We start from the raw sequence: 24,596 nt of genomic DNA on the forward strand, positions 1-24,596 counted from the left end.
TATTTATCCAATTCCCTTTTGAAATGTATTATTAAGTCTGCTTCCAACACCGTTTCAGGCAGTGCATTCTAGACCATAACTTGCTGTATATATCTATTGTATAAACTCTACATCTCCCCTCTGGTTCTTTCGCCAATTAAGTTAAATCTCTGTCCTCTGCTTACTGACTCCCCCCCTTGCCACCAGAAACTTGATCCATATCTGTTCTATCAAAACCCTTTGTTAGTTGTGACTTGATTCTGCTCCTCATAACTTCACTTTGTGAGTATTTTCTGAATGAAAATTCTAATTTACAAACAGAATTCGAGCATGACTGATCCATCCTTTCATTCAGTGCTCCTAACTTAGGAATTTTCATTACTGAAAGTTGTGTATTGCATTGAGAAAAGATTAGCACGTGGTCTCACAGCGGGCAGCCATTATTGAACTAACTTTATTTACGCCTCCCCAACAGAGAGGGCAATATAATAACATGCTCAGATCTTGCAATACACCATATTCCCTCACCACTTTAAAAAAAACTTGCACATTAAACTGTAAAATGGTACATGTATATAAGTTCTCAGAATGCAATATGACTAATCCAACAGTAACAATAGCGGAAATTTTAACAGGTCGGGATGCACGCTTATTTTTTTACTGTAATTAGAACATATATCACTGATTCTACCAGATAATTTACATGTTGAAAAAAATGTTTTTCTTTAACATTGTGTTTAACAAAAATATCATAATTTGGCAAGAAATAATGAAAAGAACAACTTTTTTCTCCCTTTCTACACACTTTCTATTAATCTACCTGGCTTCTTTCTTTCTTTTCCATTTTTATTAGCTTGACTCTGCCCTCAACATTTCTGGCTGTGTCAAATCTGATTGGGACTTTGACATTGATTTTGTCTTAATTAAAGACCTTGACTCACTTTGCTCTACCAGCAAACATTCAGTTTCTTTTTAACTTTCACTTCCTTCCTAACTTTCATGATGGGCTGTAGGAGGGATTCGGATTTTAATGGGTTTCATCTGTTCTTCCTTTGTCATGTTTCCTCTTTCAAGCAAACAATCTACAAGTTACTGACAGAGCCTTTCTCCAATCTTCACTAGATATGTCAATGTACCTCGTCTCTTTACAACAACTCCAATCATACATTTCTCCTTATGACCTCGGTGGTTTTGCATCATGACCCTCTGTCCAGCACTGGACCCTTTAAGTTTCATGCTTTGTGTATCATTACTCATCTTCATTTTTCTTGCTTTTCTCTTACTTTGCTTTTGATGTCAGGTTTAAGGTTTAGTTAACCTTATTTTAGAAGTGTGTTTAAATACTAACTCGTAAGATGAGCAACCTGTTGTAGACTGGGGGGTTATTCAGTAAGAGAAACTGAAAATTGCCTAGCCTGTGTCAAAGAGAAACATGGGAATTGCTGCTCACCTTGTCACCTAGCAAATGATTCTGCATATATCTCTTTCAAAACCTGTATTTCTTTCTGCAGCGCCATTCGATGGTGGATGTTATGGTATTTGACTCCATTCTTACTCAGAAATATTTCAAACACTTCTGAAGTAAACTGTGGACTATTAACTGACACCCATAAATTGCAAACCAACTTGTCAAAACTTCAATAGTCTTGGCACTTGTGATATTGGGCAGAGACTCAACATTTATCACTTGTTATAGCTATTGACTAAAACAAGGTACTCTTTCCCTTCCACTTCAAAGAAATCGACACGTACTTGTCCCCATGGCTTTCTTGTGTTTGACCTTGGAATGAAAGGAACCTTGGTTGGTTCATTTCTCATTCTGAGACATACTTTACAACTTTTTACCAACTCTTCAATATCTCTATCTATCTCTGGATACTAGAAATAGCTTCTTGCTCCTGCTTTCATACGGACTATCCCTGTGTGCTCTTGCTGAAGCTCCTCAACAATCTTGCCCTAAACCTTGGCAAAATAATGACTCTAAATCCCTATAGGGAGACACCTTTGATCTACATTCAGTTCATTTCTACATGTGAAATACTCCTGCAGCTTCTCGTGGCCAGCCATTCAGGACATAATTGAGCACTTTACTGAGCATTACATCCTTGAGTTTCTTCACTAATTTCTCTGGTGGACACTGGCATGTCATCTGTGTATGTAAAGTAATTAAGTTAACTCAGTGGCTAGAAATGAATCGGTCGCCATTGGAAATCTTGAAAGAACATCTGCATTTGTAGGATCTTCTGATTTACAATTTTTAATCTCTCACTGATGGGCCATCAAAATCAATGCCCATCTCTGATATCGGCTGCCACTAGGGATGGTACTCCCCTTTTCTGAACCAAACATGATCTTGGTAATCAGTTAACAAAGTGAATTTCCTACTGTACAAGTACCTGTGGAACTTGGTGACACCATGTTTGATTGCTAATGCCTCTTTCTCAACTTGTGAATAATTTTGCTCTGATTTTGTTAAAGTATGTGAAGCATATGCTACATGCTTCTCCACACTGCCTTTCATTATGTGAGATAACATCACACCTATCTCCTGTGGTGAGACATTGCACACTTAAACCAATTGTTTCTTGAGATCATAGTGGGTCAAAAAGCAACACTAGTTTCTTCACTTTCTTGAAATGCTTTCTGACAGACCACAGTTTGGGTTCTGCCAGGATCGCTCAGCTCCTGATCTCATTACAGCCTTGGTTCATGCATGAACAAAAGAGCTGAACTCCAGTAGCAGCATTGTGTACCATCTACAAGATGCACTGCAGAAACTTACCAAGGCTCCTTCGACAGCACCTTCCAAACCCACGACCACTACCATCTAGAAGGAAAAGGGCAGCAGATACATGGGAACAGCCCATGGAAATTCCCCTCGAAGTCTCTCACCATCCTGACTTGGAAATATATCGCCGTTCCTTCACTCTCGCTGGGTCAAAATCCTGGAACTCCCTCCCTAACAGCACTATGGGTGTAACTGCACCACATGGACTGTAGGGTTCAAGAAGGCAGCTCACCACCTCTCCCCCCACAAGGGCAATTAGTGATGGGCAATAAATGCTGGTCTACCCAGCGATGCCCACACCCCATAAATGCATAAAAACCACTTCCCAATCTATTCCATCTTTGAGCTGTTGATATAGTGGAACAAATTTATTAGCAAAGTTGGGGCTGAACTTGGAATAAAACGTAGCAATCTCAATGAATGGTTTAAGTTCTTCTTTGTCCTCTGGCCTCTTTGCTTTCAAAATCCACTCAACCTTCTCCTGCATTGGGTGGATACCTTCACTGTCTATTTGGTGACTCAGGTGTGATACACTTGACATTATAAAACAACACTTGTGCTTTTTAGCTTGAAGTCGATCTAGGAGTTGGTTCAGCTTGCAATGTGCTCTTTCTCTGTCTTACTACTAATTAGAATGTCATCTAAGAAGCAGCACACTCCTTTTATCCCATTCAGTACCTGATCCATGTCGCCCTGGAACACTGAGAGAGCAATAGACAGCCCGGAATAGACAGCAGTTCCTTGTTCTTGTCAGTTAATTGCAAATATGCATTCGACAAATCCAACTTACTGAACGCCTTTCCATTGTCTAAATTTAAAAAAAACAAGTCTTCACTGGTAGGTGGTGGATAAGTATCATTTCAATCACCTTATTTACAGTTTGTTTATAATCTCCTCAAATCCAAACTGACCTGTCTGCTTTTTGAACTACCACAATGGGTACAACTCATTCACTGCTCTTCACCACCTTAATCGCCCCTGTTCTTTCTAATCTACTCAACTCTTTACTTACTGTTTCTAACTGTGCATAAGGCATTGGCCTAGCCTTGCAAAATGTCAGCTGCACATTGTCCTCTATCTTGACTTTGGCTTTGTGATGCCTAATTTGTTTCTCCTTGCTCGAAGACCACTTTTTGCTCCCTCAGCATTTCCTCAATGTTGGACGCCCTGTTACTTATCCCTGCTGTCAATAGCTCAGCTTCTTAAGCCAATTTCTTCCCATCAGGGAGATTTTGTCCTTTCTTCCTACTACCAATGGCAAGTAAAATGGTGCTCTTCCACTCTTATTTATTCGTTCTTCAGTAAACACTAGGTCAGTATTTATTGCCCATCCCTTGAGGGCATTTAAGAGTCAGCCACATTGGTCTGGGTCTGGAGTCACATGTAGGCCAGACCAGGTAAGGATAGCAGATTTCCTTCCCTAAAGGACATTAGCGAACCAGATGGGTTTTTATGACAATCAGCAATGGTTTCATGGTCATCACTTTTAATTCCAGATTTTTATTGAATTCTACCATCTGCCGTGTTGGGATTTGAACCCGGGTCTCCAGCGCATTGCCCTGGGCCTCTGGATTACCGATCTAGTGACAACACCCTACGCCACCACCTCCCCACTAACTTCACCTAATACTGGAATACTGTTATTGGAATAACTAGTCAATCTCGCACCAGTTTTGTGCAAGAGAATGTGACTTAAGAAATTCATTTAATCTCCTTCCGCGATAACAGACACTGCTGCAGGTGTATCAATGCTGAAAGTAAATAGTGAATCTGCAACTTTCTTTTTTAACGTGGGTGCTGAAATTATATCTTCAGCCCTTTTCCTCTCATCTTCCATGTGCTATTTTTCTGATTGAGTACACATCTTGATCTTCCTGTTTGATAACATTAACTTATGTTTCCATATCTACCTAATGCACGTTTGAGGATTTCCAGCCACTTGAACAAGCTTTATATCTATCACAACCTCAACATGGTAGATAGCTGTGACCTGGAGCTTTACCAAGACTGTTTTGTCTGCTCCTACATTCCATCTGCATATGACAGACTTGCCCACAGGCATAACACTTTGACTGAAAATGGAGGCATTAAATGGTTGGTGACTACCATGATAATGGTAGCATCTGAACTTCTGATTCTGAGAATGTTAACTTGGCTGCCTTGGCCTGTATCTCTCAGAAACCCCCTACCAACTTGGGAAAAGAACTCGCTTGCAATTTGCAACTGTCCCTTTTGACCATTTCCATGGCTTGGCCTCATTGCAAGTTACTTTCCACATCAGCTTATTGACTTTGCTGAAAAGCTCAGCATGGATTTTTATTGTTAATTTCGTCTCCTACAAATGTGTCTCTGAGGTTGATTTCTAAGTTTGTGCCATACCCACAGTAATGAGAGAATTTCTTTAATTCGAGAATGTAATCTGGAGCAGTCACATTTGGCAACTGCTTCCTTTCACGGAATGCAACCCTCAGTGGAATCTCATTCTTAGTTGTGCCATGATATGAGTTCAGAATAATCTATTGTATTGGGATCCCTTGAGCAACATTGTTTAGACACCACCTCAAAAGCTTCTGGCCTCATCATGGTGAGGAAAACATTTACTTTATTTTGTTTACTTTCAGCTACATGTGTAACCTTCATTAGTAATTACTCCAGTCCTCTTTGTTAGGGTTGAATTCTCCCATTGTTCCCAAATATGCCTTCAGTGCCATTTTTTCAATTACATACTGTGCTGACTAACTGTGTATCTGTACATGGAATAATCTTTCAAATCGCTCAAAATCAATTTTAGAAGTTTGTTAACTGATGCAGAGAGAAAACAAAAGGATACGACATCTCTGATGCTGAACTCTCAAAACAAATTATGAAGTTGGTTATCATGTCTACTCCTATTGAGGCATTCCAGAAAGACCTGGAAAAGCTGAAGGGACATGGTGTGGAGAGCTTACTATGGGATGGGCACAGACATGAGGCCATTGTGGCTGGGGGGCAGTATTTGCAAGTCTTATGGTCCAGAACATCTGTCAGTACAATATCCAAGGTGTACAAGCAAAGCAGGATGTGCAATAACTGCAGACTCTCCCACAAACTGTGTAGATGCCCTGCGTACTCAGACATATGCAAATCCTGTGGGTTTAGAGGGCAGTGGGCCAAACTTTGCAGAAGGCCTAGCAGCAGGAATGCGGGGAGAAACAAAAGAGGGCAACACTTAAAACACAGAAGTACGCCACAGAAAGACGTTTGGAGGCAAGACACTTCCAGGCATCACCTGAAGCATGGACCCATCCATGAAGTGGGGGTGCACCTGACAAAAATGGATGAGGTGAATCGAGGTGAAGACACTGTAGGTGAGCAACTATTTCACATGATCACTTAGCAGAACAGTTCAATCAGTTAAAAGAATGCAGAAGCTTTTGCAACACTCCAGGTCATCTGCCCCAGTAAGGCTGGACGTCATCGACTGAGAGTAACATAGGTGTAAGTGTCAACACTCCACCTTTCTTCATTCTCAAGGACATGCCACAAGGCATTGAAGTCTGTGGTGTGGCCCACAAGCATGAAGCTTACAGCATACAATGGCCCTACAATTAAGTGCCTGGGTTCCCTAGTTCTGGAATGCAGAGACAAAGAGTCAACATGGCCTGTTCAAATGTTCTAACATAGTGGATGTATCAAGACCAGCAGGGTTGCTGACATGCAATGAACTTAACATGGTCACCATCCATGAGCTGACCTAGTCAGAAAACCACAGCGGTCAAAACAGGTGCATACCCATTGGATTGGTACAAGATCTCCAGAGGTTGTACCTGGACCGGTTTGACACGGTTGGGAATTCCCATGGGGACATGGTCCTGTACCTTAAAGAAGGTGCAATGCTGTCAATTGACCCGCTGCATGTTCGAGAAAAGTTGAGAGTAGAACTGGTTGGAATGGAAAAGCAAGACATCATTTGACGAGTGCAATGGACAGTTAAATTCAACTGTGTTTAGCCCCGAAGAGACTAAAGAGACATCCTTTTAAGATACCAATGCTAGAAGAGTTAAATCGAACATGTGATGGAGTTAAACACTTGTCCAAATTAGACACAAAAACAAATGTTGGTCCATACACTTGCCAAGAGAGTCACAAGAGTTAACAATGTTTAGAACTCCTTTTGGCAGGTATTGTTTTGTCCGTTTACCATTTGAGCTGTCGGTCAGCTAGGATATATATCAACAGCATATGGACCGGATAACAGAATGAGTCCTGGGCTGTTTGTGAATTGTGGATGATGTCACAGTAGTAGGACACGTAGAAGAAGAGCACGATAGAAACCTATACTTGTTAATGGGGACTGCTAGATCTGTAGGTTTGGTTTTCAACAGCAAAAAAATGCTTCATTAAGATGGATGATTTTTTTGGTGCCATTTCCTCAAGCTCAGGTATCCACTCGGATCCTGAGAAGACCAAAGGCATCCAGTCAATGCCACAGGACAAGGACGACCCCCCAAAGGTGTCAGGTCAATTTAGCTTCCTTCTTGGAGAAGTCATCTCCACTTTGCTGAAGAAAGACACGCCATTTCTGTGACAGGATGATCACCAATGTGTTGAAACCAGCGCCGTCTGCCGAGTCCTGTTGTCTCATCTTCAATGTTGTGACCCTCCTTGTGGAAGGCAACAACATAAGAAATGGGTGAATTGCGGCAGGGTCTCAGTGCATGTCTTCTTTAAGACGGCAAGTCTGTCACACTTGGTTCAAAAAGTCTTTTGCTGGTATGAGCAAATTACTCCATTGTTGAATAAGAAACCCTCAGTTGTCTTTGGGAACACCAGGTTCCCCACATACTTATTCTGGGAAGAGTTCACGGTCAAGACAGATTGTAAGCCGCCGGAGATGATCTGGAGAAAACTGCTCACGAGTGCACCGCCTTGAATCCAGGGGTTACTCATCAATTCTGTGAAGATTTGGGGCTACAGCTGTGATGTCAGATACAAACCCAGTAGTCAGATGTTCCTATCAGACACTCTAAGTATATTGCCCAACCCTGGGAAGGCACGAGACCTACCACTCATCACCCAGGTGGATGAAGTCTTTGCAAGCATGGAGGATGCCTACAACATAAACCTCGTGCTTCGGTCAAAATGAGAGAGAGAGGAACTTCAGAGGAAGACATCTCAAGTCCCCATACTCTGAGCTCTGTGCCAGGTCATTATAGAGGATTGGCCCAAGACCATCCATGTGATCCCTACAGACCTGAGAATGTATTGACCATATTAAGATGAGATTGGTATATCCAACAGAGTACTCTTCAAAGGCCTAACAAACTCGATCAGCTCCATCAGGGACACATGGGAATAGAGAAGGCAACTCAACTTGGCTGCGAGTCGGTGTTCTTGCCCTGCAAGGATATCGAACAGGTAGTTAAAGATTGTGATGCGTGCCAGGAAGACCAAGCCAGTCAGCAGAATGAACCTCTACTGTCATCTCCATGGACCAAGACAGCTGTGGGCAGAGAAGACTATTTACTAGTGACCGACTATCAATCCAAATTTCCAATTGTTCAGAAACTGTGGGACTCATTGAATGTAGCAGACGCCAGCACTGTTGGCGCAATCTTTAGCCTCTTTGGTTCCCCAGTGGAAGTAGTCTCTGACAGTGCTTCACAATACATAGGAAAACCATTCCAGGAAAAATGTAAATGATCACATCACCCTGATATTCTTGTTTGAATGGGATGGCTGAATACATGGTCAGGACAGTCAAATTGCTGATCAAACAATGTACGGAAACCAAATTAGATACAAATTGTGTTGCATCTCTGCACGATGGCTGAGATTCTGTATGGTTGACCCGTGAGAACCACACTACCAAGCTATCATCTCACCAAGTCATCTTTGATCACAGACTGGTTAAATCAAAAACCAGTGTGATGAAAGATACACATGACATGCATGCAGGTGCAGAATTACTGCTGCTATATATTGGCCAGAAGGTGAGAGTCCTACACCAATAAGGACAGAAACGGATCCTAGCAGAGGTGTCCAAGGTATGCAAAGAACCATTTTAGCATGAGGTGACAACACCAAATGGTGTGGTACTGCGAAGAAATCGATCTCTGCTAGCCATGCACAGGACAACCAACCAGCATCGCCTGTGAGTACCCACGTATGTATTGTAGATGAAGAGACAACAAGCAACTAACCAACAACTGAGGACAAACCCTCCCAAACACAATCTTCAGGAGGAGAGGGCAGACAATTTGAGACCACGCCCTCATGTCATTATCACAAGGTATTGTCAAGTCAGTCGATGACCAAACATAGACAACACCTTGAAGAGGAGTGTTCCAAATGTTCTTGTTACAGTTTAATGTTTTATGTAAATAGTGTTACAGTTGTCAAATTTCTTAAGGGATATTTATTAATATGCATATTAATGTTATACTATATGGAGTTGTTATTTAAGGGAAGGGGGATGTTGTGATAGTGTATTTACAGTGTGTTAAATATAATTATTTAAATATATGTTGAAGCTATGTCATAACATATGTGTATGTTTTCAGTGTTATGAATCTTGGCCAGACCCCGGGACGTTGGGGAAGATTCGGTTAGGGACAAATAGCATTTTGTTTAAAGTAGATTAAGTTTGAGATTCAAGATGCTTACTAAGTGAATGAAGCCACAAGATTCCAGAGGTTTTGAGCAAACAAAAATAAACTTTATATAAAAGCTCAGAAAGATAAAACAATTTACAATATCTGTCTGAGACCCTAACATTCAGGGTAAGCCTGAGGTATATGTGAATTAACAGGCGCACTGTGGTCAGACACACCACACTAAACAGTAGATGGCAAATGCGACCTAAACAGATTCCATTGATTTCTCAACAACCCACCCAGACATTTGTCACAAAACAATTTCACTGAAACTTTGTCTTCCCCACGAGGGTTTCCAATCTCCACATCTGAAGATCTCACCTTAGAATTCTCTACAAAAGTCACTCCCACTTGGTCGTCTTCAACAATGACCCACCTTGCAGAGTTTCAATCTTGTCTTCCAAGATTCTTTTCCCCTGGATCTCCGAGTACACTCAAGCTTCACTTTCTAAGCACAATCTCAGATCTTTGGCTGTACCAAGCAGAACACCACTGCTCCAAAGGGGTACCTCTGCCCCAACGGTCCGTAGCACAGAGTCACCAACCTTCAAATCTTCAGGGCTCCTCTCGCACCCACTTTGCTCAAAGTCTGCTCCCTGCAGCTCGCTCTTGACTTCGGAGCGTATTACTCTGCTTCTTTCTTTAACTTCACTTAAGGGACCTATTCCTGTTCCCTGGTTTTTGTTCCTTGCCTGTGACTGTTTTTTAGGACATCTCTCTGGTCCCCTCCCTGGTTTGGGGCCTTCTCCTTGTCTCCCTCCCATGTCCTGCTCCCTGGGACACACTGTTACAATGGCATTCCCTCCAGATAATCTGACTTGCCTCTTGGTGCCGTTTTCTCTTTTCACTTGCAAGCAGGGCTGGTCCCTGGCCTGAAGAACCTGAGAAAGAAAAAGCCCCGAACTGCGCATGTGCGGCTGTTTCCTGGCCAGCGCATGCGCAAGAGGCCTGGAGTTCCCGACCTCCAAACTTCAAAGTAAGGTAAGTATCTGAGTTTCTTAACAATGGGAAGTGATGCAATATCAAATGATTCAGTTCTCTTGCATAGTCGGTTAGCACATGTAAAGCTGAAGCTTTGACAACCCCCTTTAAAGTTCTATGTTCAACCTCCAAGTCTGTCCTTCAACTTGGTTTGAGTTAATCTCGAAAGAGATAATACAACAATAACATCCTAGAATGTTCCGAGAACTGCTCAGAGATTCTCAACGGGGGGTGCAGCATAGTTTCAGGATAAGGGGCCGGCCATTTACGACTGAGATGAGACATTTCTTCATTAAGATGGTTGTAAATCTTGGAATTCTCTGCATCAGAGAGTTGTGGATGCTCAGTGGATAAGCGTATTCAAGACTGAGACTGATAGATTTCTGGGCACTAAGGGAATCGAGGGGTATGGGGATTGGGTGGGAAAGTGGAGTTGAGATTGACAGTCAGCCAGTAGAGATTGTTCTTTGGGCTATTTTATAGATTCACAGTTTTGCCCCAGAGCCAGTCCAAGGGCCAGAACTTCGAATGTGAGTTAAATGAAGCAGACATACACGGAGCTCTGATTTTATATGAATTGCCACTCTGCACACATGCCTGGCAGGTGTGGCACCATTAAAATGGCAGCAGCTTGTGTTTAATCCTGTTCACTCACCACTTCCCTATGCAGCATAATGCACAGCAGTAAAATTATTTGTCCCGCACTTGTCATCTGAAACCTGAGTGAGCATGTGCTGAAATATCACCAATCAAGATAATTTATCCATGATAAAATTATTCAGTCCTTTTGAAAATAAACATTTGATGTAATGTTTTGATATTCTAATAGATTGAAACAGAAATAGATAATGAGCGAAAAGCGAAGGAAATAATCAGGCTAGAATTGGTCATGGGAAAGAATGGATTTTGCCTCCCCTCCCACTCCTCACCCCTCATCTCTCTCTTCCAGCCGCCTTGCTGGTCATGCCCTCACATCTTCTCCAAACTCGACCTTGCTCCCTGCCCTACTTTGTTCTCCCTGCACACCTTCTCCACCCTATCCTTCTTTTTCCCCCTGCTCTCGTCTGCCAACCCCTACACCCCAACATCTGCCGAGCTTGTCTATTCCCTAAAAAGAATTCCGGCTTTTTGGTATCCATTCCTCACCCTTTGAAGCCAATTGCATCTTTCTCACTGCTCCAGCTGAGGTGAGCTAACTCTACACAGTCAGGTAATCAAAGCTAGATTGTCTATCCACCTTGGGGTTTTGCACCAATCACCTAAACCATCAGTGCAGTGTAAAGACAGGGTTAACTGGACAGAGATGCTGCCTTTTTTTTTCCCTTTATAATAGTAAAAGAATACTGGCCAAATTTTTTTGGTTGTTTCATCCAACAGTTGTGGGTTTTGGATTGAAGTATATAAACTGAGCTGAGTCATTGAACAATCCTAGTTATATGATAACACAGTAACAAATAAAGATTGGGTATTTGGATCTTAAACTAATAAAACTTGTGAACTGCCTGTTTGTATAAAGATGAATGTACCGTGTAGATTGAGCCAATGTTCAAATGTAAAAGTGCCAAATTCTGAAGTAATGTAAAGTCGAACCCAGAACAAGTTTCCTTCTACACACCACACACAGGCCCCTCTGGACCCCTGACCCCACCACCCCCGTTCCCTGATTTCCTGTCTTAATCTGTTCAGTATCCTATGGTCAGGTTTCAGCTGCTGAAATCATATGTGAATGTGGGTGGAGAACTTCAAATACACTTTGACTCTTGCGTGTCTGATACTTTGGTGTTTTCTGGAGCACTTGTATGCTTAACATTTCTTTGCCTTGAAACAGACATCTCTCCACCCTCCAAACCTTTCTTTCAATGCTCATTGTTCCAGCTTTGATTTAAATTCAAAACAAAATTTGCAGTGTTTAAAAAAAAACAATGACTGCAAGTTGGTTTAGTCTAATAGGCTTTAAGAGGACCTTAATGTTACAATGTACTGGCCCAAAACATGTTACAAGCAATGTAGTTTTCGCAGTCACTTTCGTAACTTATTATCGAGCGTTTAAATCTTGCGCCGCAAGATTTTATGCTGTTTTACTTAAGTAAAGTATAAACCAGATAAAGGGGTTTCACTGTAGATCCCTCCATGGCCTTGCCCCTTCCCTATCTCTATAACCTCCTCCAGCCCTACGATCCACTGAAATATCTATGTTCCTCCATTTCTGGCCTCTTGTGCATTCCTGGTTTCCATTGTTCCACCATTGACAGCCATGTGTTCAGCTGCCAAGAGCCCCGGTTCTGGAATTTCCTCTGCCTCTCTATTCATCTTTCCTCCTCCTTTAAATCGCTCTTTAGAACTACCTCTTTGACCAAACTTTTACTCCAGTGAGGTACATCGGATTGTTTTACTATGTTAGTGGCACTATAAAAATCCAAACTGTTGCTGCCTCCTTTTTCATTGCTAAAGTTGATGAATAGAAAACTCTCCTCACCCCGATGAGTAATGAAATGTTAAATGTTGCCTGTTTTTAATTCTTGTAGCTGTTCAGCGTCCCGACAATCCTTGCCAAACTGGAACCCACAACTGTGATTCACCTGACCGTGCTCGCTGTATTTACACTGGTGGCTCAGACTTCATGTGTGTCTGTTTAGCCGGTTTCTCTGGGAATGGAAAGTCCTGTGTCGGTATGTAACGTCCTATTTCAGTAAGTGTTGTCAATTTCTTCCTGAATGTGTGCATAAATCAAAGGTGTGGAGAGGGTGGGACAGGCCAGATATTTTTACACTGTCATCCTGAGAATTGCGCAGGCCAGAATGTTTTCAGACATCTGAAGATACTGTTCCCACATGTCCATTTGAGAGAGGTCAAAATCTCTTCTTGCACAACCTTTTTGGGACTATTAAAGGGTTCTAAGAGTGGAAGTAATGCATTGTTGTATTAATAATTAATAAGAAGCCCTACTCTTGATCATCAGTAAAGTGATGGAAGGGGTCATCAACAGCGCTATTCAGCGGCACTTGCTTAGCAATACCCTGCTTGCTGACGCTCAATTTGGGTTCCACCAGGGCCACTCAGCTCCTGACCTCATTACAGCCTTGGTTCAAACAGGAACAAAAGAGCTGAACACAAGAAGTGAGGTGAGAGTGACTGCCCTCGACACCAAGGCAGTATTTGACTGAGTGTGGCATCAAGGAGCCCTAGCAAAACCGGAATCAATGGAAATCAGGTGGGAATTCTCCGCTGGTTGGAGTCATACCTAGCACAAAGGAAGACGGTTGTTGTCGCTGGACGTCAGTCATCTCAGTTCCGGTTCCTTGGGATAGTGTCCTAGGTCCAACCATCTTCAGCAGCTTCATCAATGACCTTCCCTCTATCATAAAGTCAGAAGTGGGGATGTTCGCTGATGATTGCACAATGTTCAGCACCATTCATGACTCCTCAGATACCAAAGCAGTCCATGTCCAAATGCAGCTAGACCTGGACAATATCTAGGCTTGGGCTGATAAGGAGCAAGTAACATTCGTGCCACACAAGTGCCAGGCAATGACCATCTCCAGCAAGAAAGAATCGAACCATTGGCCCTTGACATTCAATGGCATTACCATCACTGAATCCCCCACTATCAATATCCTGGGGGGGTGCCACCATTGACTAGAAACTGAACTGGACTAGCCACATAAGCACTGTGACTACAAGAGCAGGTCAGAGGCTAGGAATCCTATGGCGATTAACTCATCTCCTGACTCCCCAAAGCCTGTCTACCATCTACAAGGCACAAGTCCGGAATATAATGGAATACCCTCCACTTGCTTGGATGAGTGCAGCTCCTACAACACTTAGGAAGCTTAACACTACCCTGGACAAAGCAGCCCACTTGACTGGCACCCCTTCCACAAACATTCACTCCCTCCCACAAACATTCACTCCCTCCACCACTGACGAACAGTGGCAGCTATAAGATGCACTGCAGAAACTCACTAAGGCTCCTTCGATAGCACCTTCCAAACCCTTGACCGCTACCATCTAGAAGGACAAGGACAGAAAATACATAGGAACACCACCACCTGGAAGTCCCCCTCCAAGCCACTCACCATCCTGACTTGGAAATATATCACTGTTCCTTCACTGTCGCTGGGCCAAAATCATGGAACTCTCGCTAACAGCACTGAGGGTGTACCTACACCACAGGCACTGCAGCAGTTCAAGAAGGCAGCTCACCACCACCTTCTCAAGGGCAATTAGAGATGGGCAATAAATGCTGGCCTAGCCAACGACACCCACATCCCGTAAATGAATCCAAAAAAATGGATTCACCAAACAGTTGAGCCAAATGGAACTAAATAGAATAAAAGCAAAATACTGAGAGCATAGGAAACAGGAGCAGGCTTGTCAAGCCTACTCCATCTTTGAAACAGGTCATGGCTCATTTACCTCATGCCATTTTTCCCACCATAAATCTGAAATAAAAACTAAGTGTTGGACACATCCAACAGGTTAAGCAGCAACGGTGGAGTGAGAAACAGAGTTAACGTCCCAGGTCTATGATCTGTCATCAGAACTAGGAGATGATGGAGATTTAACAATTTATAAGTAGGTGCAAAACCTGGGAATTGGAAGATGCAGGCAAAGGAAAGAACAAAGGGAAGGTCAATGATAAGAGTTGGAAGGCAGGGGTGATTAAATACCAAGAAGGATGATTGTGCAAGGCAAAAGAGGATGGTAATGGGACAAGTAAACAAATATTGGTGCAGTGGAACTAAATAGTAGTACAGGAAGGAAGGCAATGATGAGGTTTTTCAGTTATGTGAGGATAGTAGAAAAGCTGGGATTGTTCTTCTTAGAGCAGAGAGGATTAAAAGAAAATTAGGAAGGGTTTTGATAGAGTAGATAAGGAGAAACTGTTTCCACTAGCAGGAGAGTCAGTAAACAGAGGATGCAGATTTAAGATAATGAGTGAAAGAACCAGAGGGAAGATGAGGTGTTTGTTTACACAGCGAGTTGTTATGACCACGAATGTGCTGCCTGAAAGGCTGCTGGTAGCAGACTCGAAAGTAGCTTTCAAAAGAAAATTGGAATAATACTTCAAAAGGAAGCATTTACGGTGTTATGGGGAAGGAGCAGGGAAGTTGACGCAGTTGGATAGTTTTACCAAAGAGCCAGCACCTGCAGGTTGGACTGAGTGGTCGTCTTTGATGCTGTATAATTCTGTGACGAGCTCAGAATAGCTGATGTCCATGTTTCTGTAAAGTTGTTGTCATGTGGGACTTCCTTTTACTAACAGGAGCCAAGGGTAGTGTTGCTGTGACTTAATGAAACTCATGCCAAGCAATGTTGCTTTTTATAAAAAATAAATGCTCCCAACATAAAAACAGAAAGTGCTGGAAAAACTCAGTAGGTCTAGAAGCATCTGTGGAGAGAGAGACAGAGTTAACGTTTTGAGTCTTCTTCAGAACTCGTGTCAGTTCTAAAGAAGAATGATATTTGACTCAAAACATTAACTCTGTTTCTCTCTCCACAGATGCTGCCAGACCTGATGAGTTTTTCTAGCACTTTCTACTTTTGTCTTAAATTTCCAGCATCTGCAGTATTTTAGTTTTAGTTCTAGTTCTGTGCTTCCCTTCCTGCTGTGTTTTGCTAATTGGAGCTATCTTATGTACATGGAAAATGAAATGTATAGGTTTTAAGAGAAATGGGCCCATTGTTGTTGAGATAACAACGTTGATTGTTTTGATAGCCTAAAAAGGTTAAATTATGCAGAGTAGACTAGATTTATTTGCCTTGGGCGCACAAGATTAAGAGGTGATGTAATTGAGTTGCTTAATGTGATTAAAGGACAGAGAGAAACTATTTCCTCTGGTGGTATAGGAGTCGAGACCAAGGGGGCCAAACCTTAAAATTAAGAGTTTGGCCACTCGAGGTGATGTTAAATGAACACTTCTTTGCACAAAGGGTCATGGAAATCTGGATTGCTCTTTCTCTCTCTTGGGGGTCAATGGAAAATGTCAAAAATGTGATTAATAGATTTTTTTTTAGGCAAGAGTTACAGAACCAAGACTGGTAGATGGAGTTGAAGTGCAGATCAGCCATGATCAAATTTAATATCAGAATAGCCTTGAGTGGCTGAATGGCATACTTGTGTTCCCATGTCTTCAGTTACACAAAACCATTTTCCTTTTTCAAGATCTTGATGAATGCCATCCGAGCCGATGCCATCCATATGCTCAGTGCTACAACACGCCTGGATCGTTCAGTTGCCGCTGTTCCCCTGGCTATCAAGGTGATGGGTTTCAGTGTACACCTATAGGTAAGGAACTGATTTCACCCACTTCAACTTTCACTTGGTCACTTTCTCATAAAGCAACACTAAATTTTGAAGGTAGCAATCTAAATTGGAACACTAAGAACTGGTAAATTGTGTATCATGTGTGAAATGTGAATTATTGGGTGTTTGCATTGCAAATAAGCTTTTAGAATTGTACCACGCAGTCAGCTCTCCAGAATACTTATCCACTTCATCTCTTTCCCTATAGCTATCTAAATTTTTCTCTCAAATATTTATTAATTTAAAAGTTATCCTCATCCTGTGTCACTGCAGTTTCTGGTAGTGAATTCCATCCTTGAGATCGCAAAGGTGAAGGTCAGATGCATCGTGTGTGTTTTCTGTGTCCTTTTTTTTTTAAAATGAAGTTTTCATTTTACAGAACTTCCATATTCAAATAAATAACACCAAAAATGACAATGGTTGGTTAACACTGTTACTTCAGCAGCTTGGCATAGTTGTGTGATTTTTATCGTAATCTTGTTGCTTAGAAGAGTTCCAGCTTCCAAGTCATAGCTTATTTCATTTCCTCCTGTGCACAGCAGTCTTCTGTGGTGAACTTGCCAAGTACGCCAGCAATGTGATCATCATACAGCCCGGACTCCTGCAATCCTGCTCCATAGGTATAGAATCATATAGTGCAGAAGGAGGCCATTCGGCTTATTGTGGCTGTGCCAGTTCCTTGAAAGAGCTATCGTATTAGTCCCACTCCCCTGCTCTTCCTCCATTTACTAGCAATTTATCCTCTTCAGTTATATTCAATTCCCTTTTGAAAATTATTGTTGAATCTGCTTCCACTCCAGTTTCAGGCATGACATTACAGGTCACCAGAACTCTGCTTTTTTTAAAAAAAATTCTCCTCATTTCCCCTTTGTGACTCTTTCACCAAATGCGTTAAACCTGCCCTCTTGTTACCAGTGGAAACAGTTTCTCCTTATTTACCCCATCAAACGGACATAGATTTTTTCAGCCAGTCAATCCAAGTCTTGGGGACACCACAGATTCAATATATTTTGCATTTTGAACTGTTGAAAAGCAGTTTAATTTCTTTGTCCCAAATGCCTAGCCAGGTAATTCAGTTAGATGCTAAGTAGCAGATAGCTATATACTGAGTACGCCTGGTTCTTTGAATTGGAATGGTACCAACTAAGGTTAATCTTCCTCATGCCACTAATTTTCAGTTTATTAAACCCTTAAACTTCAGTTTGTATATTTCCTGCTGAACTGGATTCAGTTTCTGAAAAGTCAAAGAAAGAAGGAACTTGCATTTCTGTGGTGTCTTTCTCAACTTTAAATCACCCCCAAGAGCTTTTTGGCCAATGAAGTATTTTTGGAATATATTTGCTGTTGTGATGTCAGAAATGCAGCAGCCAGTTTGTGCAAAGTGCAATCCCAAAAACAGCCATGTGTCAATGACCAAGCAACAGGATTTTTATATCCACCCTTGAGCGGCTGGACGGAGCCTCAGTTTAATGCCACATCCAAAAGACAGCACCTCTGAGAGTGTAGCACTCCCTTGGTACTGCATTTAGAGTGTCAGCCTGGATCGTGTGCTCAAAAGTCTTTGGAGTGGGATTGAACCCACAATTTAAAAAGACCCAATTTGTGCAGCAAATACATAATATCAGCCAAATAATTTTATGAATTGCATGTTGTTTGAGCATTACTGATCTGAATACATGCTTGCTTATCAGTTACAAACAGATACACCCTTACATGTTGCAAGATACAAACATTTAAAACATAAATACTTGGGATTTCTTTGCTGTTGTAATGTTAAAAGTCAAATAGTTTTTAAGTACAAACACAGCACAGTTCTCATCCTGACCCCAGATTAGGCAACCAGACAGAAAGTCCTTGTAAAAAATGCAATTCTCTTATGTGAAGTCAATTATGATTTAAAATACGGTTTTTATCGGGGCAATAAGTTAACATCGTCCTCTGTGATGAGCCAGAAATTACTTTTATGAAATGCAAGTATCAGAGTGTCACAAGATAGGCATTAAAACAGAATTTAGCCATTTATTACATGAAAATTCTTCTAAAAGCACAAATTGGAACATCAATCGGATACCAGCAGGCCTTCAGTGCAAGCCTCTTTGGAGTGGGAGAGGTCAAATTACTCAGTAGGATCTTTGTTTTTGAATAAAGTTCAACTTCTACATGTAAATGAAGAATTGGCCAAATAATGAAGGATCCATTCAGGACGTCATTCCTTTTCAGAGGGTATCTCTACAGATGGACACCTTCTTTTCCCCTCACCTCATTCTGTGTGAGGTTCTCGATCTGAATTACACCTCACTTCCTGACCAGAGGAGGCAATAGAGAAAGAAGAAGAAAGAACTTTTATTTTATACCACACCATACGCCACCTCAGGATGCCCCAATCCGCTTTACAGCTAACTAAGTACTTTTTGTAGTGCGCCCACTGCTGTAATGTATGATGTGCAGCAGCCAATTTGCATACACAAAGCTCCAGATAATGATGTTGGTTGAGGAATAAATGTTGGCCAGGACACTGGGGAGAACTCAATCTGCTCTTTGTGAAATAAATAGTGCCATGGGATCTTCTATGTCCACCTAAGAGGGCAGATGGGGCCTTGGTTTAATGTCTCATTCGAAAGACAGCAACCTCTGACAGTGTAGCACTCCCTCAGTATTGTGCAGGTGTGTCAGCCTGGATAGTTGTGCTCACGTTCCTGAAGTATGACTTAAACATAGGACCTTCTGAGTCTGGCGAGAGTGCTACCCACTGAGCCAGGACTGACAATAAGAGTATGTTCTTGTGCTGCCATGAGTCTCGGACTGTTTTCAGTTGTTGCACTGTGATACACAAGCAGAATTATTGCACCATAATGGTGGACATGTGGGTGAATGTTTCCAGATGTGAACTTAATGCTATAGAATTTGCTGGAGTGGAACATCTCGTGGCGTGCCCTGTTAGACATTTTGCTGCGCCCTTTAGCTCAAATTTTTTGCCCTGTAACCAGTTGAAAGTGTGAACTGATAAAGATGGGGCGAGGGTTGGTAAAGGTGGGGCGAGGACAGTGGGGTATCTGGGATCTTGATGAACAACTAACCAGCAGTCTGTCTCCTTAACCAATTAGATTAGAGGACTGAGGAATAAACAGGAACAACTGGGAAGGAGGATGAATTGGGGTCCAATTGGGTACAGAAAGCGAAATGGAGAGAAAGAAAGATTGAACCAAGAAAGAAAGAGAAAAAAGACAAAGGGAAAGCAACTAAATAGAATCGAAAATGTTGACAACTAACCATTTACTACTACCTGCAGAAATGAAATGCCACAGTTTAAATTGTTTGCTTCCTGGGCTAGAGAAGTTGAGTGGCATTGCAGGAATATAAACCTTCTCATTAAAAGGGCCCTTAAGTACCAGCTCTGATTTTCTGCAGTGAATGTAATAGATAATTAATGTGCAAACTGCAACCATTTTGTGAAACTCACAGGGAGTTTGAGGGCAAACTGCCATTTTTTCAACTCTATGACAGGGAAGCAATCCAAAACCATCCAGCAATTGGTGATGATTCACACTGCAATGGGTATTTCCTAGATACAAGTCGCTGGACGGTTTATACATCTTTAATGCTGAGTGCCTTTAAACCAATGGTTATTTTGGAAGCCACATCTGGGTCAATGTGTTATAACCATATTTTGGAGCTGTGTCCCAGCTAATTTTTTTAATGCTTTGATTATACAATGCTGGTTCTTATCCTACAAACAGAAAAAGAAACTCCGTTGAGCATGTGCAAAAAGTTAGTGAATATTATATCTGAGTAAGGGGAGAAAAATTAATCCCTGTTAATTGGTGTACTCAATAGTTAATTGGTTCCAGAGCTTGACAACATGTAAACATGAAGCATGACTGCAGTCCAGACTGTGGTTGAAGATGAAAACTGCCACATGTCTGGAAACTGGAGGGGATTCACATGCAGGAGAGAATAACCTAACAGTGTGCCTGGCCAGGATATATGATAATTGTGCTTCACCCCCCCGCCCCCGGTGCTTTCACTTGCACTCACCAGTTCCTGAAAGCAGAGGTGGGGAGGATGGAAGGGGAAGATTCATTAGTTCGCGTTGATCCCCAAACATGGGTATGTTGGCTCTCTTACCTTGACACTAATTCTCTTAAGTAGAGCTTGACTTTTTTGACCGTTCTGAAGAAGAGTCATACAGGACTCAAAACATTAACTCACCCCACAGACGCTGGCAGTCCTGAATTTTTCCAGCACTTTGTTTTTATTTCAGATCTCCAGCATCCACAGCATTTTGCTTTGACCTTTTTGATCCTGTTCTATACTTGAGTCCTTGCAGAACTGCCTACCTACCAACCCATTTTAAAGTTGGCTCTCCCATTCCCAAACTCTACTGGAAACCATAAATCTGGTAGATTTGCCAGAATGATACCTGGACTCCAGAGATTAAGTTACGAGGAGAGATTGCACAAAACTGGGTTGTATTCCCTGTAATTTAAAAGGTTAATGGATGATTTGATCGAAGTTTCCAAGATATTAAGGGAGGCAGCTGAGATGATCTAGTCTTTTTGGTTGTGGAGTCCAGGACTTGGAAGTATAGTCTAAAAATTACAGCCAGGACTTTCAGGAGTGAAATGCAAAATGTTGTGGATGCTAGATATTCTGATGAAAGATCACAGATCTGAAACATTAACTCTCTTTCTCTCTCCACAGGCGGTGCTTGACCTGCTGAGTATTTCCAGTATTTTCTGCTTTTCTTTCAGGAGTGAAGTTAAGAACTGCTTTTACACAAAGGAGTGGTAGAAGTTTAAAACTCCTATCTGCAAATGGCACTTGATGCTGGCTTAATTGTTAAATTGAAAACTAAGATAGTTAGATTTTTTGTTAAGCAAAGGTATTAAGAGATAATAGACAAAGGCCGGTATGTGGAGTTGGGTCACAAGTTAGCCATAATCTCCATTGAATGACAGAACAGACTTGATGGGCTTGAGCTCCTGTTCCTATGTTCCCCAGCAGATGAGAGGTTTTGGCAGTGTACCTCAGCTGACAGCACTCTCACCTCTTGAGCCAGAAGATTGTGGATTCAAGCTCCCACTACAGACTTGAACAGATAATCTAACTGACATTCCAGTGGAGTGCTGCACTGTCTGAGGTGCAGTTAGAGGCCTCATCTACCTGTTAAAGTGATTTGAGGAATCCACAATTGAAAGAACAGCAAGGGCATAGGTACAAAAAGTAATCATAGCTAACGGAATATTGATCTTTATCTTCACTGGTTGGAATGCAAAGAGGTTTTGTTAGGCAAAAGATGGTGCAAAGATGGAATTAATGTGAGTTGAGATGTAGATCAGCCACTATGTTATAGAATGGCAGAAAAGACTTGAGGGGATAAATAGCCTATCGGGAGATTGATGGAGTCTATCTGTGTAACTTCATATCTGGGAGCTGGCGAGGATGGGTTTTATTTTCCCAATACTGTACCAAAGGCATTTGTAATTGACCCAGAACTTGATGCTGGACAGGGTGTTGCTAAGTGGAGTAACAGTTTATGGGTTGCTGTTGAAAAACTGGAGTAGGGTATCATACGGATGCCTTCGCAGACAATGTTGCCAAGGGGTCATGTGTAATTAATGATTAGCACGGGATTGAGTAGGAAGCTGTGCCCACACTAGAGGTGGCCATGGAGTCCTGGAAGAAGAAATCAAGGATGCATAATGAGCCAATTTTAAGAATGAAGTGACTTGCATTTATATGATGCCTTTCACAGCAGTCTGTTTCAATGATGTTGATGGAGGGATAAATATTGACCCAGGACATCAGGGAGCACTCTCCTGCTTTTCTTTCAAGAGTGTGTTGGGATCTGAATGGACAGACAGGTATAAGTGGAACTGTGAGAGCTGTTCAAAGTGGTTAGATGTGGGGGCAGGGCAGGTGAGCAGAAGGAAAGACAACAAGCCACAGTGGTGCAGAATATTGGTGACTTCAACCAAGGCACTGTCTGTGTTTCAATACCCAATTGGAGGATGTTGAGCACGGGGAGTTGGATGAGGTGAGCAGGAACCATGTGTCATCAATCTAAGTATGGACCTCACAGAGAAGTTGTAAAATGCAGGTGGGTTGGGGAGGCTGAGGGTTGTTTATTTGTTTTCTTGAGTGATGACTTTTGAATGGATTGGAAGATGGACCTTCCTTGATGATTCCATCGGCTGATTTGATTGGCAGGTGCTTTCTGCCTGCCAACTTTCTTGACACAGAATTATATTGGTAAGGAAAGCAATTTAAGGGTCAAGAAAACAATGTAATGATGAACCTGTTTGAAAACATTAGTTAGATTAGGCTATGTTTTTTCACAGATATTTTCTGTATCTGATTTACCTAAATATCCTAACCTGTCATAAATTGGTTAATGAGCCATTCTCTGTGCACTCAGACCTTTTAACACTGCAATTCCAATTTGTTCCTCAACAGGCTCTGAGAAAACGCAATGTGAACTTCACAGGGACAGTGTCCGGAGCAGTTTACAGCCAAGAGGACACAGGCCTGCTGGCTACTACATCCCCGATTGTGATGTTCATGGGAACTATATGCCAGTCCAGTGCCTCTCAAACCAAGAAAGCTGCTGGTGTGTGGACACAAATGGTAATGAAATTGCAGGAACCAGGACTAGCCGAGGAGTGCAACCCCCTTGTAAGTATTGGCCCTCTTGGATCAAGTTATTAAAAATAAAAAAATGCAAATGATCCATTAAAATAGAGTACAAGAGCAAGGCGGTTATGTTAAACTTGTATAAGACACTAGTTTGACCTCAGCTGGAGTATTGCGTCCAGTTCTGGCCGCTGCACTTTAGGAAAGATGTGAAGGCATTGGAGAGAGTGCAGAAAAGATTCACGAGAATGGTTCCAGGGATGAGGAACTTCCGTTATGAAGATAGATTGGAGAAGTTGGGACTGTTTTCCTCAGAGAAAAGAAGGCTGAGAGGAGATCTGATAGAGATATTGAAAATCATGAGGGGTCTGGACAAAGTAGAAAGGGAGAAACTGTTCCCACTTGTGAAAGGATCGAGAATGAGAGGACACAGATTTAAAGTAATTGGCAAAAGAAGCAAAAGCAACATGAGATATGAAAAATAGCTTTTTCACAGAGTGAGTGGTTAAGGTCTGGAATGCACTGCCTGAGAGTGTGGTGGAGGCAGGTTCAATCGAGACATTCAAAAGGGAATTAGACTGTTATCTGAAAAGGAGGAATGTGCAGAGTTACAAGGTGAAGGCAGGGGAATAGCACTAGGCATGTTGCTCATTTGGAAAGCTGATGCTGACATGATGAGCCAAATAGCCTCCTGTGCTGTAACAGTTGTGTGAAAATGACCAGTTTGAAACTGGAGACATTTGTTTGAGATGTTTTAAATATCTGAGTGATGTCGAAATTATCCCATAGTTTACAATGTTTGCTTTACAACATCAACAACTTGTGTTTGCTTAGCACCTTTAATGCGGTAAATCATCCCAAGGTGCTTCACAGGAGAGAGAGAACGAGCCAGAGAAAGTGGTGTTAGGACTGATGACCAAAAGCTGGGCCAAAGATTTTGAAGTGGGTCATAAATAAGGAGAGCAAAACAGAAAGGAGCTTAGCAAGAGAATTTCAGAACTTCACACCTGGATGGTTGAAGGCACAGCTGCTAACGAGGGATGGAGGAAGTGGGGCATGTGCGACAGGCCAGAATGAAGTGGAATTGGAGGCAAATCCCACAAAATCATTCAGCTGGTCACCTGCTGAGAGGCTTCAAAGTGAAAGCTTAAGCATAATTGTTTTCAGATAGTTTTGGTTGATCCTGTGGAAAATAAAATTGTTTAAAACATTTACTTCTGGTTTTCTCTTGACAGCCTCATTCTTTCCAGCAGCATTGCTTGAGAGAAGTATT

General features: G+C 42.0%; 1 protein-coding gene across 1 annotated transcript in view; it reads left to right on the forward strand.

The window, feature by feature from the left end:
* nid1a (nidogen 1a) overlaps nucleotides 1–24,596 on the forward strand; it is a 111,064-nt gene that overhangs the window by 51,697 nt on the left and 34,771 nt on the right. The window contains exons 11-13 of the mRNA XM_078541982.1: nucleotides 12,909–13,052; nucleotides 16,550–16,672; nucleotides 23,147–23,365. Coding sequence (XP_078398108.1) covers nucleotides 12,909–13,052; nucleotides 16,550–16,672; nucleotides 23,147–23,365 — 486 coding nt within the window. The remainder of the gene's footprint in view (nucleotides 1–12,908; nucleotides 13,053–16,549; nucleotides 16,673–23,146; nucleotides 23,366–24,596) is intronic.

The sequence above is a fragment of the Cetorhinus maximus genome, chromosome 5 (assembly GCF_964194155.1).
Source record: "Cetorhinus maximus chromosome 5, sCetMax3.hap1.1, whole genome shotgun sequence".
Taxonomy (NCBI): Eukaryota; Metazoa; Chordata; class Chondrichthyes; order Lamniformes; family Cetorhinidae; genus Cetorhinus; species Cetorhinus maximus.